The sequence below is a fragment of the Mandrillus leucophaeus genome, unplaced genomic scaffold (genome assembly GCF_000951045.1).
Source record: "Mandrillus leucophaeus isolate KB7577 unplaced genomic scaffold, Mleu.le_1.0 Scaffold125, whole genome shotgun sequence".
Taxonomy (NCBI): domain Eukaryota; kingdom Metazoa; phylum Chordata; class Mammalia; order Primates; family Cercopithecidae; genus Mandrillus; species Mandrillus leucophaeus.
This window is the reverse complement of record NW_012100876.1, coordinates 3,025,536-3,040,732: the sequence shown is the minus strand read 5'-3', so window position 1 is coordinate 3,040,732 and position 15,197 is coordinate 3,025,536. Positions and strand designations below refer to the sequence as shown.

At 35.7% G+C, this 15,197-nt stretch overlaps 1 protein-coding gene across 1 annotated transcript in view; it reads left to right on the top strand.

Annotated features, from left to right (window-relative positions):
* Nucleotides 1-15,197, top strand: part of LPCAT2 (lysophosphatidylcholine acyltransferase 2) — a 76,764-nt gene that overhangs the window by 27,707 nt on the left and 33,860 nt on the right. Inside the window, exons 8-11 of the mRNA XM_011971911.1 lie at nt 1,175-1,229; nt 9,369-9,451; nt 12,976-13,101; nt 14,481-14,634. Of these exons, the coding sequence (XP_011827301.1) occupies nt 1,175-1,229; nt 9,369-9,451; nt 12,976-13,101; nt 14,481-14,634 (418 nt within the window). The remainder of the gene's footprint in view (nt 1-1,174; nt 1,230-9,368; nt 9,452-12,975; nt 13,102-14,480; nt 14,635-15,197) is intronic.

The window sequence follows — 15,197 nt, the reverse complement described above, 5'->3', positions numbered from 1 at the left end:
TTGAATTCTACAGCTCCATTTAAATAATTAAAAACAATTTATGCAAGATAATGTGGATTGACTTTAGAGTTTAGAGATAGTAAAAAATATTTTTCTTTCAAATGGAAGACTTGTGAACTGACACATTAACAATTTATAATTAATTATGAAAGTGATATATCTACTTTCTAAATTCTTTCTTTTAACTAAATTCTTAAGCTCCTAAATTCCTTAAATAAGTCGCCTCAGGTAATTTTTACAGATAAATTATATTTTAATTTCTTAACAGTGAAAGGAGATTGGTTGGTTCTTTTCTTAAATGTGTAGTTTAATCCATTCTGCCTGGTTTCTGGGTCAATTGTCTAATGAGACTAAACTAAAAATCCAGTAGAAGTCTTATCCAGAGGGTCTAAATATGTACTGGAAAGCCATAAGTAGGAACAGCTATTTCAAACATTTTCTTTGAGAGGGTTGCTTAACTACTTTGAAGACAGCCTTTGCCTGCCTTTACAATGAAATTTGAAACTTTCCAGATTTCCTCATAACTAGAACATTTATTAATAACTGGGACAATTTTGATAAAGCTTCCACTTTTACAGAAAGGCCCATTGATTTAATGTCAAAAAAGAGTTCAGAAACGTAATGATCTACCTAGGAGTTTTCTTATAAACACATTTACGTACCTTAAAATGTGGCCTTGGGTATATTCTCTAGGGACTTGGGCCTTTGAGTCTGTGTTGTCAAGGAAACTTCAAATTTGTGGTTTAGTCTGTTGAGCTGAGGGTCTGACTCAAATACGTATTTGGTATTCATTTGGTGATTTAACTTTTGAATAATAATTGTCAAGAATACTTGTCTAAGCTGGGCACAGTGGTTCACACCTGTAGTCTCAGCTACTTGGGAGGCTGAAGTGGGAGGCTCACCTGAGCCCAGGAGGTTGAGGCTGCAGTGAGCCTTGATTATGCCACTGTACTCCAGACTGGGTGACAGAGTAAGACCCTGTCTCAAAAAAAAAAAAAAAAAGATTAGTTGTCTAGGCCCAAAAAGTGTTATAGCTGCAGTGTAGTATTTATAAATGCAAAATATATATGAAGTATGATGTGGGGGTATTTGTGTATAAAGAAATGGTTGTTGAATAATGTAAGGTGATACTTGCATTACTGTATAAAAATAGCCTTTTCTTTTTTCTCTTCAGCATTCAGCTTTGCATGCTTACTTTCTGCCAGCTCTTCACAAAGGTAGAAGTTGAGGTAAGTCATTCAAAATGTAGCCTTGGAACTTGAGATTTGGCCTTGCCTTTAATTTTGAACTTCTAGTCTAGAGAGACCAGATATAAAGGTCCATCACCCATAACATAAACCCTGTTGTTTTACAAATTGTGTATATAAACCTAGCCTGTCAGTCAGATTTAGCCCTTGAAATCATGTTAGAAAACACCTCTAGATTCTGAAACATGTAACCACCCCACCCTGGCTGGCCAGAGGGGCATCACCTTGCTCTCATCTTTTTACTCCTTTAATGCTGACACCTGCCAAATTGAATGATGTATTTTCACATCCTGACAAAAGGAGCTGACCATAGCTGATAGAGCCCCATACCTCTTTAAAGAAAATATTTTATGAAAGCTAAGAGATGCTACTTGGGGTCAAGGGGAGAGACATAGAGGTCAGAAGACTTCACTGTGAAATCACCCTGCACATGAAAAGTCCAAGGAAATTCTGTCCGGGAGGCAGCACGTATTATCATTCACAGGACAGTCTTTTGGTTTGAGTTACAGTGGCAGGTAGTGAGAGAGGAGTTATTATAACATTCTGAAAATTTCGACCAGGTTTTTAAGGCTCTAAAGATTGGTTCCAGAGCTGTTCTTAGTTTCTAGATATGATGTAGAATGGACCCCTGAATTCAGAATCCAGTGGGTTTTAGCAATACCCTCAGGTAGTCTCTGAAGAGAGACGGTTTGATCATGGGTCTCCTGGATTTTCTAAATGCATCCATGGATTGTGTAATGAAAACCTTAAGTTTGCCTGTGTCATACAGAGTTCTGAGTAGGGTCTAGTGCCTAAGTGACAGGACTGTGGAATTTAATCCACAAGAATACTATTTTGCTCTGTTGGATAGCTTAGTGATTTGGCCATTTAGAGATTGTTAGCAATACCAAATGATTTAGGAGGGCAAATTACATTTCAGAATGAGTTTAGTGAAATTTTCTTGAGATTTGCATGTTTTCTGCCTGTCTTGAAAATATCTGTTTATTAATTATATTTCACACCTCCCCACTTTTAAAACCAGCTCAGTATCTCTCACTGTGGCCAAAAAACAAACAAACAAACAAACAAACAAACAGAAAACAAAACACACACTTGTTCTTGGGTTTTTCTTAGAGGTTCCTGGGGAACAAAAACTAATAAGTTTAGAAAGTATCAAGGTAAAGAAAATGAATTTTTTTTTCTCAAGACTACTCAGCGCCTTTGAAATGTCTGACTTACAGAACCTTTTTCTCTGGATATTTCCCGGAACCAGTGTTCTATAGAATACACTTCAGGAAGCCTTATATCATAATATTTCTAAATACTCTGAGCACTGCTCTTGCTTTTTCAATAGCTGCTAAGGTAGTCTAGGCCTGTTTTACTTTTCTAAAAAAAAAAAAAGAAAACTCATACTTTAAAAAAGCCATGCTATCTTCTCTGCAAGATATTGTCTCTTCCTCTCAATGCACCCCTCTGTAGCTAAAACAAGATCTAGCAGCACATATAGAAATGTACACAAAGCTGTCTTTTTTGCCGTAGCATGTCAGTGGTCAAACTGCATTACAACAGAGGTATTCAGAGTCCTCTTTTTGTTTTTTTGTCATGACCATTATTACCACATTTCCTTTCTATGTCATGGCTTTCTTTTTTTTTTCTTTCTTAAAAAAAAAAAATTACAATATTTGCATTCTCCAGCCAGTTCTGAGACCTGTTTGGATCATATTTTTCTAGCAAAGAAAAAAATGTATTATTTGTTCCATAACTTCACAAATAAAATGACTTTCAGCTGCTTGAAAATAGCCGCATCGACAGAGATTTGATGAATTAGAATTGCGGTGCAGAACAAGAGGATGGGAATTTGTGGACTTCAAATTTAGTACAGATATTCTTATTTTAGTTACTTTTACTTTAAATTTATGACTCCCCCTTTCACCCAGGTGACTCCTGAATACTTTATGATATTTTAATATTTTAATACTCACTGTTGGATTTAACCGAAATGTATCCCAGCAGCCCTTCAGACACTAAGTATACCACGCCCTGACTTGAAGCTCGGTAAGAGCTGGGCCATCTCTGAGGTTCCAGCTTTTTCACTATGTCTGACGAGGCCCAGCCTGAGATTGGTTTGTGGTCTCAGTACATTTAGTTGCTCCAGTTTCAATTGTTTTGGTTGTTCTCAAGTAACCCCCTTTTTTCTTTTTCTTTAAAATTGATGGAAATCCTTGCTACTATCTTATTTTAAACATGGTTTTGGAACTTCTTGAATATTAGGTAAACCTAATGTAAGATGTATTATTCAAGAATATGGTATTAATTTTATGGTTTTTCAAATGAACTTTGAATGAATTATTAAAGTGCCCTTTTAGACACTCTTGCTTTTGTGAGTCACATGACACCCCATTATGTTGACTGCCATATCCTTTAGTTTCACACGTTTCCCCTCAGTAATGGTGACTACCGAACTCTTTAATTACCAAAATCATTAGATATCTAAGATGTAATGAATCTAATATTTAGGAATATTTTCTTACCACCTCTTCCCAGCCCTCTCTGCTTCCCAACATAGAAACATACAGTGTTTTTGAAAAGGTTATTATATTCTCGACTCTTGGATCTTAAAAATATAGTTAGTTCTAAACCGCATGTCCTGTGTAACTGTTCTGCTGGCATCCTTGAGCAATGATGAAGACATCTGTCTACAGTATGGTTCTACTAAAAGCTATTCTTTGAATTGTAATATGGCATAATGGGTGTTCTTAAAGTATCTTTTAGTCGTACTTTTATTAACCAGCTACTTCACAAGTACATTTATAAGGATATGGCTTAGGGCATAGGGAATAAAATAGCTAGTAGGAAACATTGCAAAATGTGACATGAATTAAGAGTCTGCTAGTTTATCTCATGAGAGAGAATACATGCTAAGTCACACTATAAAGCACTAAGTGGGCCTCTGCTAGTTTATGAATGGAAACAAGTCATTTACACTGACTGTGCAGTCAGTTTCCTTCATAGGCTATATCTCAGTTTGTATTCAAAGCATGTTGACTTTAGAAGCCATCTAGTATATATTATAGATACATAAAAATTGTCTGTAGTGGGCATATTAAACATATAATAAGTCCCCCCTTATCTGTAGGGGATATGTTCCAAGACCCCCCGTGAATGCCTGAAACTGCAGAAAGTACCAAACCCTATATATACTCACTTTTTTCCTAAACATACATACCTCTGATAAAATGTAATTTATAAAATAGGCACAATAAAAGATTAACAGTGATAACTAATAATTAAATAGAACAGTTATAACAATATAGATAAGAGTTGAATGTGAACGTGGTCTTTCTCTTTCTCTCTGTCAGAATCTCATTGTACTATACTCATCCCTCTTCTCCTTGTGATGAAGAAAGGGTAGAGCAGGATGGCATGAAATTTCATCACCCTACTCAGAATGGCATGCAATTTAAACTTATGAATTGTTTATCTCCAGACTTTTTCATGTAATGTGTTTGGACCATGGTTGACTGTTGGTAACTAAAACCACAGAAAGTAAAATCCCAGATAAGGGACGCTACTGTATTTTCATTAGGAAAATTCATTTACAAAGCTTATAGTGAGCTTATAGTAGCTAGTTTTAGGCCTAAAATGCTCTGTGATGGGCAATTCATTTCCTTAAAATAATAGAAAGGTTTTTTTTATTTAGAAAGAATTTCTGATTTAGGGAAAGATTGCAATTAATGATGAGTATTATGATCAACAGCTACATGCATATATCACTTTTAAGATCTGTAGAGAGTGAATTACTTAGGGAGGATTCAAAGACATTTATATAGTTTATATAAGTATCCAAATGCACTACAATTATTTGTAGTTTTTAATCTAAAATGAGCCTTTTAGAAAACCTCAATCACACAACTACACACACACACACACACACACACACACACCCTATATTTATACTTGTTCTAACAAAGCTAATTGCTTCTGGAACCTGGTAAAATTCTGGAATGTGTGAATACTAATAGAGATATAAAAAGGGTATTAACTAGAGTTTTTGTTCTAATCCTGTTACTACCTACCTGTATGTGCTTGAGAAAATGAAACCTTTCTAAGCCTGTGTTCTCACTGACAAAAATGGGGATAATGACACCTAATTTATAGAGTTTTGAGGAGTAATAAGGTTACTTATGTGCTGGCACATAGTAAGTGTTCAATAAGCACTAACTTTTACTTTCTGTCTCATCTGGATGTTTCTGTTCTTTTGGGAAGGAAGCAGCAAGCATTGTTTATAAATATCTTCCTTAATTTGCATTTTTTCTCTTCAAAGATTTAAAAGAATTATAGAAAGAACTAGAACTGCACATTTGTTAAGATTGTCCTTTTAAAATTCTTCTCTGTTTGTTGCAAGGAAAAAATAAAAGATTGATTATAGTGTCATAATTCCTCAATCTTCCTCATCATTTTTTTTTTTTAGTAGAAAGGAATGTGCTTGATGTGGTCAAGAAAAAATGAATAAACTAGCTTTAGTGATACGGAGCATTTATGTAAGTGACTGGCTTTGGTTGATGGATGTCTTAAATAGTAGGCTGAAGAATTTTGTATCTTGCTTGTATGCAATTTAAGGACCAAGAGGAAGTGGGGGACTCTGGGACCAAAAGCACAAACAAGAGATGTTAATCTGAGAAACATGTCACTTAGTCTGCTCCTCATCTGGGACAGGATGGTGCAAAGTTAAGTATGGTGAAGGTACAGAGAATACTGTATTTGAAAGGAGAGGGGAGTGGAGATATGAAGCCAGTTTCAGGTGCAAAAGAAGGGAGTAAGTTTACGTAAGCTGTCTTCTTTATAAAGTTGAAAGTGAAATGCCATTTGTCCAGGGAGAGTGAGGTAAAAGTGGAATTGCAACTTGAAAAGCATGGAACATATTTAACATTTTTAGCATCTCTCAGTGGTCCCTAACAGGAATATGAAGGCAAGATCAGGAGAGGTGGCTGAGGATGTGTGATTGGCACTGTGGGCATGGCAGAAGTGAAAGATTCTAAGTAACAGGTCATACAGAAGTATCCGACTCCCAAGTCCAGTGTAGATAGGCAGGGAGATGTTGCCAGAGGGAGTGGAATGATTAAAGAGGGATGATTAGATCCAGATGTGACCATTAGGTTGTCATGGTCTATGCAAGACCAGATTAGGGGAGAAATAAACACTAATGGATAATGAGGGGAAACTGATTGAAGAACTTATCAGAAATTAGAGTCATAAGTTTGTTTCCATGGCTGAAGTAGAGTCTAGAAGAATATCTGTGGCCAAGATGTCAAGTGAGTCGTCAATGTGAGTACTGAGGATACTGAGAAAAGATGAAGTTAGAAAGGAAAACTTCGGGGCTTGAAGTCATTAGGGTATATAGGTGTGTGTTGGGAATCATAAAAGATAGTGGCAATCATGTTCCCCTTTCTTTGATTGATTTTCCTTTCCAAATAAAGGATACATTCATACTGTCAGTCTTGAATGACTGTACGAAATGGAAATGTGATATAGAGGGCAAGGTCTTATCCTAGGAGAGGTGACTTTTTATTAGAATTTCCATTGAATTGCTTCTTAGGAGGAATAGGGCCTCCAAGGCCCATGGGTGTCAAATTTAGGATTTTAATTATTTTGTACTCTCAGTGGATCTTTATTCCTCAAGAATAAGATGCCATGCCAATATGAGAGTTATTAAAAATCATTTTATGAAAAATACTACCTGCACTAATAGAAACCAAACCTGTATTTCATTGTATTATGTTTGGTTAACAGTGTAGCAGCAATTTATTTTTCAAGGTTTTCAGTATGTGCTTTTATGACCTACAAATCAAGTGTATTACAAATGGTTGTTTGGCTTCTTTAAAAGATGAAGAATTATATGGCAATTAAAAACTTTAATTTCTTACACTGTTTTGTTAGAGATTTTGTGAACATTAATTTCAACTTACTGGTTTTTTCTTGGATTTTATACTAAGAAAGTTCAAGAAATTTTACTAGATCAGGATGCAGGGAATTTTTAGAAATATTTCTTTGCAAAGATAGTTATTCTAAATATTTAAGGATGTGGGGACCTCTGGTGGCTTAGTTTATTTTTCCATCTTAAAAAACAACTATGCAAAATAGAGAGTCACACACAGAATTCCAATGGGAAGGACTTCAGAGATCATTTAGTTAAATGTTTTCGTTTGACAGGAGAAGGCACTGAGGCTCCTAAAGGCTAAATGACTTTTCCAGGATCACACGGCAGATCTCAAGCAGCAACCCAGCCCAAGAACTCTTTCTGCAGCTTGCAACTGCCCCCTTAGAGAGGAAATAATCAGATAAATGTGAAAAGTAAAAATGTCCTATAGCACATTATTCTATAATTCCATACATTTTCTCTTAAAAATGCCACTTGCATCCATGTCATCCTCCACATCCTCACTCCCTCTACTCAAGGTCTTATTGTCTCTCCCACGATTGCAGCTGCTTCCAGACATTCTCCCCACTCTTAGTCTCTTCTTTGATGCATCTACTCCTTACTGCTGAAGTTACCACTCAAAAACTTGGACCTAGTCATGTCATTCCCTTGCTTAAATGTCACCTCTGAGATACCAATGCTCACAGGTTTCTTAATATGATTGACAAGACTTGAAAACAGGTCCATTTGGGAAAAAAAATGGTATTTTCAACTACTTTTAGTTACATTCTTTATTTATCAAATGGAAGTGGTGGGATTTGCCTCAAGGAATTGTTTAGAGAGTTAATCATATAAAGCCCCTAATATAAAATACCCGGCACACAGTAGATGTTTAATGGATGGTAACTCTTATTGGTGGATTTAGCTCATTGTTTCATAAATTTCTACCCTACTGAATGGAGAGCTTCTTGAGGGCAGGGACTTTGTTGTCATGTTTTTAGGGCTTAGTGCAGCACCTGAGCACCTATTTTGGGGAAAAATTAATGAAATAAAATAATGTATGTATGTAAAACACCTAGCATGATGCCTGGTTTCTAGTTATAATTCAATAAACAGTAACTATTGGCAAAAATCTCACTTATCCTTAAAAAGCCACCATCAGGTATTAGTTCTTCCGTAGAGCACCCTTAACCGAATTAGCTTTCTTGTGTGCACTCTCTCCCTAGGCACCACCTTCCTCTTTGGCTGCATTTCCTTGGCCCCTGACAAAATTAATCCTTTCCCACCTCTTGCTCTCATACTCCAGGAAGGATGGTTAGTGGAGAAAATAAGGTTTTTTTGAGTCTGACAAATCTTGGGCTGAATTCTGGCCATGTGACTTGTATGCCTTTAGGTAAGTTAATTAAGCTATTGAGCCCCATCTATAATTGGGGGCAATAGAAGTAACGACACTTAGCATATGGGGTTATTAATGTGTTGTTCTATCTTATTAAAATATTGATCTTCTTTAGAGCAGGCAATAGGGTCCTACTAATCTTGCCTGGTATATAGTAGGTGCTGAAAAATATGTAATAACTTGAATATGGCACTAAAACCTTGTTAATGTTAGAAAACCATAAATAAAAGCAAGAACAGTACAATTGAGGCATCACAGAACATCAAGTGGAGAAAAAATACAATTAAAAATGCTAAAGCAAAAAATGGTGGTAAGCAAAAATCTGTAAAGCCAATACTAAGAGTTTTTTTTAAAAAGCAGAATAAATGACTAAAGTTCAACTGAATAGTAAAAATATGGTTGACATTAGACTAAATAGAAGATGAAAGACAAAAAGAAAAGAAAAAAAAAGTTCACATAAAGGGATGGCAGTAGTTGAAAATGCAGCTCGAGGAGAAAGATTTTAGTAGCTATAGCTTTACACTTCCAGAATTCCAGACACTGGCTTGTTTCACCCTCACAGTCACCAGGGAAGTAGTGATCATAGCCCTCTTTTTAGAGTTGAGGAGATGCTTCAGCAAAGTTAAATGACATACTAGTTAACACACAAGCAGACCCAGGGCTTAGAAACAGATCTCCTGAATCCAAGCCCAGTGCCCCACTACCTCATATAAGCTATGTTCTAGAAAGGTAGATGATTTAATATTTTGATAATGTATAAATTAATTTACTTGGCATTTAATGTCTTAGGCTTAAGACATTTTTATAGAAAGGTATATTTGTCTTTCAGTTTATGCCAGTTCAAGTACCAAATGATGAAGAAAAAAATGATCCTGTCCTTTTTGCTAATAAAGTCCGGAATGTAATGGCAGAGTAAGTGTCTATATTTGATTATAATTTGTAAATAATTTGAAAATTATTTGTACATGTTGTTTAACTCGTTTTAAGGATTTTTTTTAACCCCTGAAGGCCTCGTTCCCCAACTCATTTTGATACATAAAATAATGTGCCCAGGGATGAGGTCAGTATAACAATCTATAAATATTTTCCCCAGCTGCATACCACAAATAAGGAAATATGTCTTTACTGGAAAGACTGGGGAGGGTTCAATGACCAGAAAAGACCAGTCAGTGCCTTGCACAGGGTGGATTCTCCTAAGCTGGCCCGCCACTGTCAAATGAGCATTGTGATGATCTCAGTGGTTCCTGACGTGGCCCACCTTCTATTCCTTCGACCTTCATATAGCTGCCCAAGGCTGAGTGTTTCTAAGGTGTTACTGACTGTAGCACCAAAAAGGAGAAAGTTTGCCATGTAAAAAGATGCATAGAAGAGGGAAAAAGTCACCTCTTCATGGATGGCTATAAATTAGGATTTAGAAACTATAAAACATAAGGTTAACATTTTCCTGCACATAAGAGAGTTGTAGCTGGCCATTATTCTGACTAGATAAATCAACCCCTATCTTGTAATGAAAGAATGTTTTATACTATACCACCACCCAAGCAGCCTCAGAGCCTTCCAGGTGTGCACCCTCTTCCCACATACCACCTCCGTCATTCCCAGTAGTAAGTTTGGAGCTAATAGACCAGCAGTGTTTATTCTCTTAGTAAAAATTCAATGAGAACTCTGAATTTAGCTTCATAGCTGAATTTAGCTTTATAGCCAGATTTCATATATATAGCCAGCCATGTATATATGTATGTGTATGTGTCTCTATATGTTTTATTCTAATATATGTATCTTAATATTTTTCTGCAGAATAACTATTTTCAAAATAGAATAAATGTTTGGCAAAAAATTTGCTATTAAGTGTATATAGATGTGGTTGTTTTATCTAGTTTCTAGATCAGCTACAAAGTTAGTTTTTATGTTGTTTTCTTCTCTTCCTTTCTTATGTTTTCATGCCAGCTTATATCCAAAAGGTAGAAAGCAAGATAATTATCAGAAATTGAGAGAACTGGGCCGGGCGCGGTGGCTCACACTTGTGATCTCAGCACTTTGTGAGGCCAAGGTGGGTGGATCACAAGGTCAGGAGTTCGAGACCAGCCTGGCCAACATGGTGAAACCCCATCTCTATTAAAAATACAAAAACTAGCCAGGCATTGTGGCATGCACCTGTAATCCCAGCTGCTCAGGAGGCTGAGGCAGGAGAATTGCTGGAACCTGGGAGGCGGAAGTTGCAGTGAGCTGAGTTTTCATGCCACTGTACTCCAGCCTGGGCGACGAGCGAAACTCCGTCTCAAAAAAGAAAAAAAAAAAAATGAGAGAACTTATATCAGATATTTTGGCTTCCCAAATTGTGCTTAGAAACAAGAGAAGGGATTTGTTTAGACAGCCTTTTTCTGAATTCAAAGGTGTGGAGGTAATAATGACTTGTGATAAAGAGTAAGAAAGACCTTGATTAGCTGCACAACCTTGGACAAGTCTCCTCCAAATCCCCTTCTCCTCACATGTGAAATGGGAGTTAAAATCATTGCCTTGTCTTTCTCATGGTTTTGATTATTAGGAGACTCAAGTAGGAAAGTATACGATAAAAGCATTTGAAAACACAAGTACTGTGGTAAGCCCTCAACTTATTTAACATTATCCTTACATCAGCTCTATGGTACAAGTAAGAAAGCTGACTCAGGGAGGTGAGTAGTTTGCCCAAGGTCACATTAGGTAGTGACTGGGCTAGAACTCAAATCCACATTTCCTGTTACCAATGCCCAAGCTCTTAACTATTATACTGTATCATTTATTATTATAAGTCCCAAAATATTTTAAAATTTAATTTTACATCTTATATATTCTTATACCAAAACACTTATTAATCAAAGAGCTTAGAAAAAAATATTTTAGACAGAAAAATTTGTTGTTGTTGTTGTTGTTGTTTTGAGACAGTCTTGTTCTATCACTCAGGCTGGAGTATAATGGAGCGATCTTGGCTCACTGCAACCTCACCTCCTGGGTTCAAGTGATTCTCCTGCCTCAGCCTCCTGAGTAGCTGGGATTACAGGTGCCCACCATCATGCCCAGCTAATTTTTGTATTTTTAGTAGAGACGGGGTTTCGCGATGTTGGCCAGGCTGGTCTTGAACTCCTGACCTCAGGTGATCCGCCTGCCTTGGCCTCCCAAAGTACTGGTATTACTGGCTTGAGCCACCGCACCCAGCTGAAAAAAATGTTTTATTCTGATTGTATTCATTCAAAATTTAATGTTTCTAGCAATGATTCAACAAAATCCAATACAGTTTAAAGACATAATTTTATGATTTTCACTGAATATTTGTGAATAAAAATTTAGTGAAGAGGAATCTTTATCTCATGTACTGCATGTTTTTTTTGTTTTTGTTTTTGTTTTTTGGTATTCAGTGTTTTTCCAGTTCTTATAAATATATATTTTTTTTCAAATTTAATTCACTATCATTTAATCTGTGAGTAGTGAAGTAGGAACTAGGAGCTATACTTCCACTTAAGGATGGAGGATGTTTAGGTTTAGAAGAAATATTAACTTATCAATTTGCTTCAGTATTTTTGGAAGATTGCTATGTAGCAAGAAGGTGATCTCTAGCTATAAAAGATGAAAAACATTGACAGCTAGCAATTTGGATAGACTGTTTACTTACACTATATACAAATGCCATTTATATGTTTCTTTTATTTTATTTATTTTTTGATATGGGATCTCCCTCTGTCACCCAGGCTAGAGTGCAGTGGTGCAATCTCAGCTCACTGCAACCTCTGCCTCCTAGGTTCAAGCGTTTCCCCTGCCTCAGCCTGCTGAGTAACTGAGACTACAGGTGTGCCACCATCATGCCCGCGTAATTTTTGTATTTTTAGTAGAGATGGGGTTTCGCCATGTTGGCCAGGCTGGTCTCAAACTTCTGGCCTCAAGTGATCTGCCTGTCTTGGCCTCCCAAAGTGCTGGGATTACAGGCGTGAGGCACTGCGTTCGACTCCATTTATCTGTTTAAACAGTACCCTCCACAGGCATTCTCTTTTTGTCCTTACAGTAACCATTTGGAATAAGGACAGTATTCATTCCTATGTACAGATGAGAAAAGTGAGGCTTCATCCACAGCTGGTAAAAAACTCCACTAGGACTCGAACCTAAGTCTTCTAATTACTTTCGATGAGACTGAAGGCAACTATTATCATTATAGTTAAAACACAAAACAAAAATTATCAGCAACACAGACAGAAGCATGTAGATATAAGGAGATTAACCTGATCCTTAGTAAGTCTGCAAAGAAATGGAGAAACACGTCTCTTTGTCAAGAAAAGCGAGAGTTACTGGTTTAAAAAGTAGTAAATACTTTTTCATTTGCTGTTGTTTGGAACCAGTTAAAGCCTAATGAAATATGATTACTTTTTTTAAAAAAAAATGAATTTTAGTTTGCTTCTTAATACTTTCAGAGCTCTAGGAATACCAGTAACAGATCATACCTATGAAGATTGCAGATTGATGATTTCAGCAGGACAGCTAACATTGCCTATGGAAGCTGGGCTGGTGGAATTTACTAAAATTAGCCGGAAATTGAAGTAAGTGTATTTTAAAATGACTGTACTTTCATAAAGTTGTTCAAAGGGGATCTGAAATCCTATCTGTTTATTTTCTCCTGCTCTAGTTCCCACTTGGTGTTTATTAGGAAAGTCGGAGATGTGAATTTATCTCACATTTTATTCATCTACTTTTGCTTTTTCAAGAACAGTTAACTCAGAGATATGTGCATTGGCCACAGGAGGAGACCAAGGGATAATAAATATGGATCCACACAGATCTGCCTCCTTCTTCAGAGGGACTTAGTGACTCAGAGAAGTTAGTCCTGCCACCTTCTTACAAGGACAGCATCATTAGATGATACTGGCATGTGGTAGTCAAAACTTCACATGTGAAACATGAATTGATTTGTATAGTTGCAATTCTTACCATCACTGAATATTAAATACTTGCCCTAGATCTACCTTTTTTTCTGGATACCTATTTTTTAAAAAAGGCAAAAATTCTTCTTTGTGCTCTTATGATCTAGTTTAAACCATTGAGAACTTTCTTGTTGAGCTATTTGCTGTAAAAGGTATAACCCTCAACCTCCCTCTACCCTTATTGCAGTTCATTCTGTTCTCAACCCTATCTGGAATTTGCAGAATTTATTAACATCCTGTCTATGAAGGAGATGAAGAACCAGTTACTATATCAAAGTTCAGTATTAAAGTATAATATTTTGATAACTGGTATAGAAAATATTATTTATATCATAAGATAAAAATGTTTTGCTTTTGTTTGCGTATTATAGTCACAATGTTCTGTAGATTTAAAAAGTTTAGATAGTCACTGAAATTGGGCTAAGAAGTATGTGTTAGCTCATTTGTTTAATTCAACAAAGCAGAGATAGGGTATGATGTAAGCTACAGTACATTTTCCAGTGTTTTATCACAGTGGTTTTTCATAACTAATCTTGGAGGACATGTGTACAGTCTAATGAATCCCCCTATCATAACATTTTGTGAAATATGAATTCATTATCAGCCTGAAAGCTTCTTGAAAGCAAGAATTGTTATTTCACCTTTAAAAACTTAGTAACGTGCTATGGACTCACTAAGTAATGTTTAGATTTAAAATACTTGCTTTCTTATTTTCTTCTCATGAATAATTTATTATTCCACTACAATGTTCTTCTTTTTATTTACTTTTCTTTCCCTGAGATATTTAAGATAATTGTCAGTTATATAAGTATCCTTTAAAAGATTAAATGCCTGCATATATGTTCAATATGTGCTTTTAAGTACCTATTTTATTCTCCTTTACAAATTTAACACTTAATATTTTTCTCTCAGATACATTAGTAAAATAATGCCCATGAAATGTCCATGTGAATTGTAAAGGGCTAATAACATGTATCTATAATTCTTTGTGTGTTTAGATTAGATTGGGATGGTGTTCGTAAGCAATTGGATGAATATGCATCTATCGCGAGTTCCTCAAAAGGAGGAAGAATTGGAATTGACGAATTCGCCAAGTATTTAAAGTTGCCTGTTTCAGATGTCTTGAGACAACTTTTTGCACTCTTTGACAGGGTATGTTAAAATTGAATCTTTCACATTTTTACTCTGTCAGTCCTACAGTGAATAAATCAATATGGTAGACAATTTGAAAAACTTGATAGGTCAGTGTTAGAAGAATCAAGGCTGAGCCTATGATTTAATTGCATGATTTTGTTTTTTTCTCCTTCAGAGCAATATTAATAATTGTGTGTGTGTATTGTAACATTTATTATAGTGTCGTATATAATATAATATATGTATCTATTATTTTAGTGTAATATAATATAATATAATATATCTATTATTTTAAATACGGTCAGAAATAAATATTGTGGCCATATAACCACATTTGTGGTATGGAATTGAACGAGTTTATATAATTGGCAGAAATTTTAAAATTTATATCAAAACTCATGTATTGATGACATGCGTGTTAGAATTTTATTCTGAAGGTTTTAGACTTCCACAAACCTGGATGAAGACCAAATAGATTTTTATTTTCAAGTGACGTTTTGTAACAAAGATTTTAATTAAAATCTGGCCATTTGCCATTATATTGGGGATACAGTTTGCTGCTTATGAATATTTAAGTACAT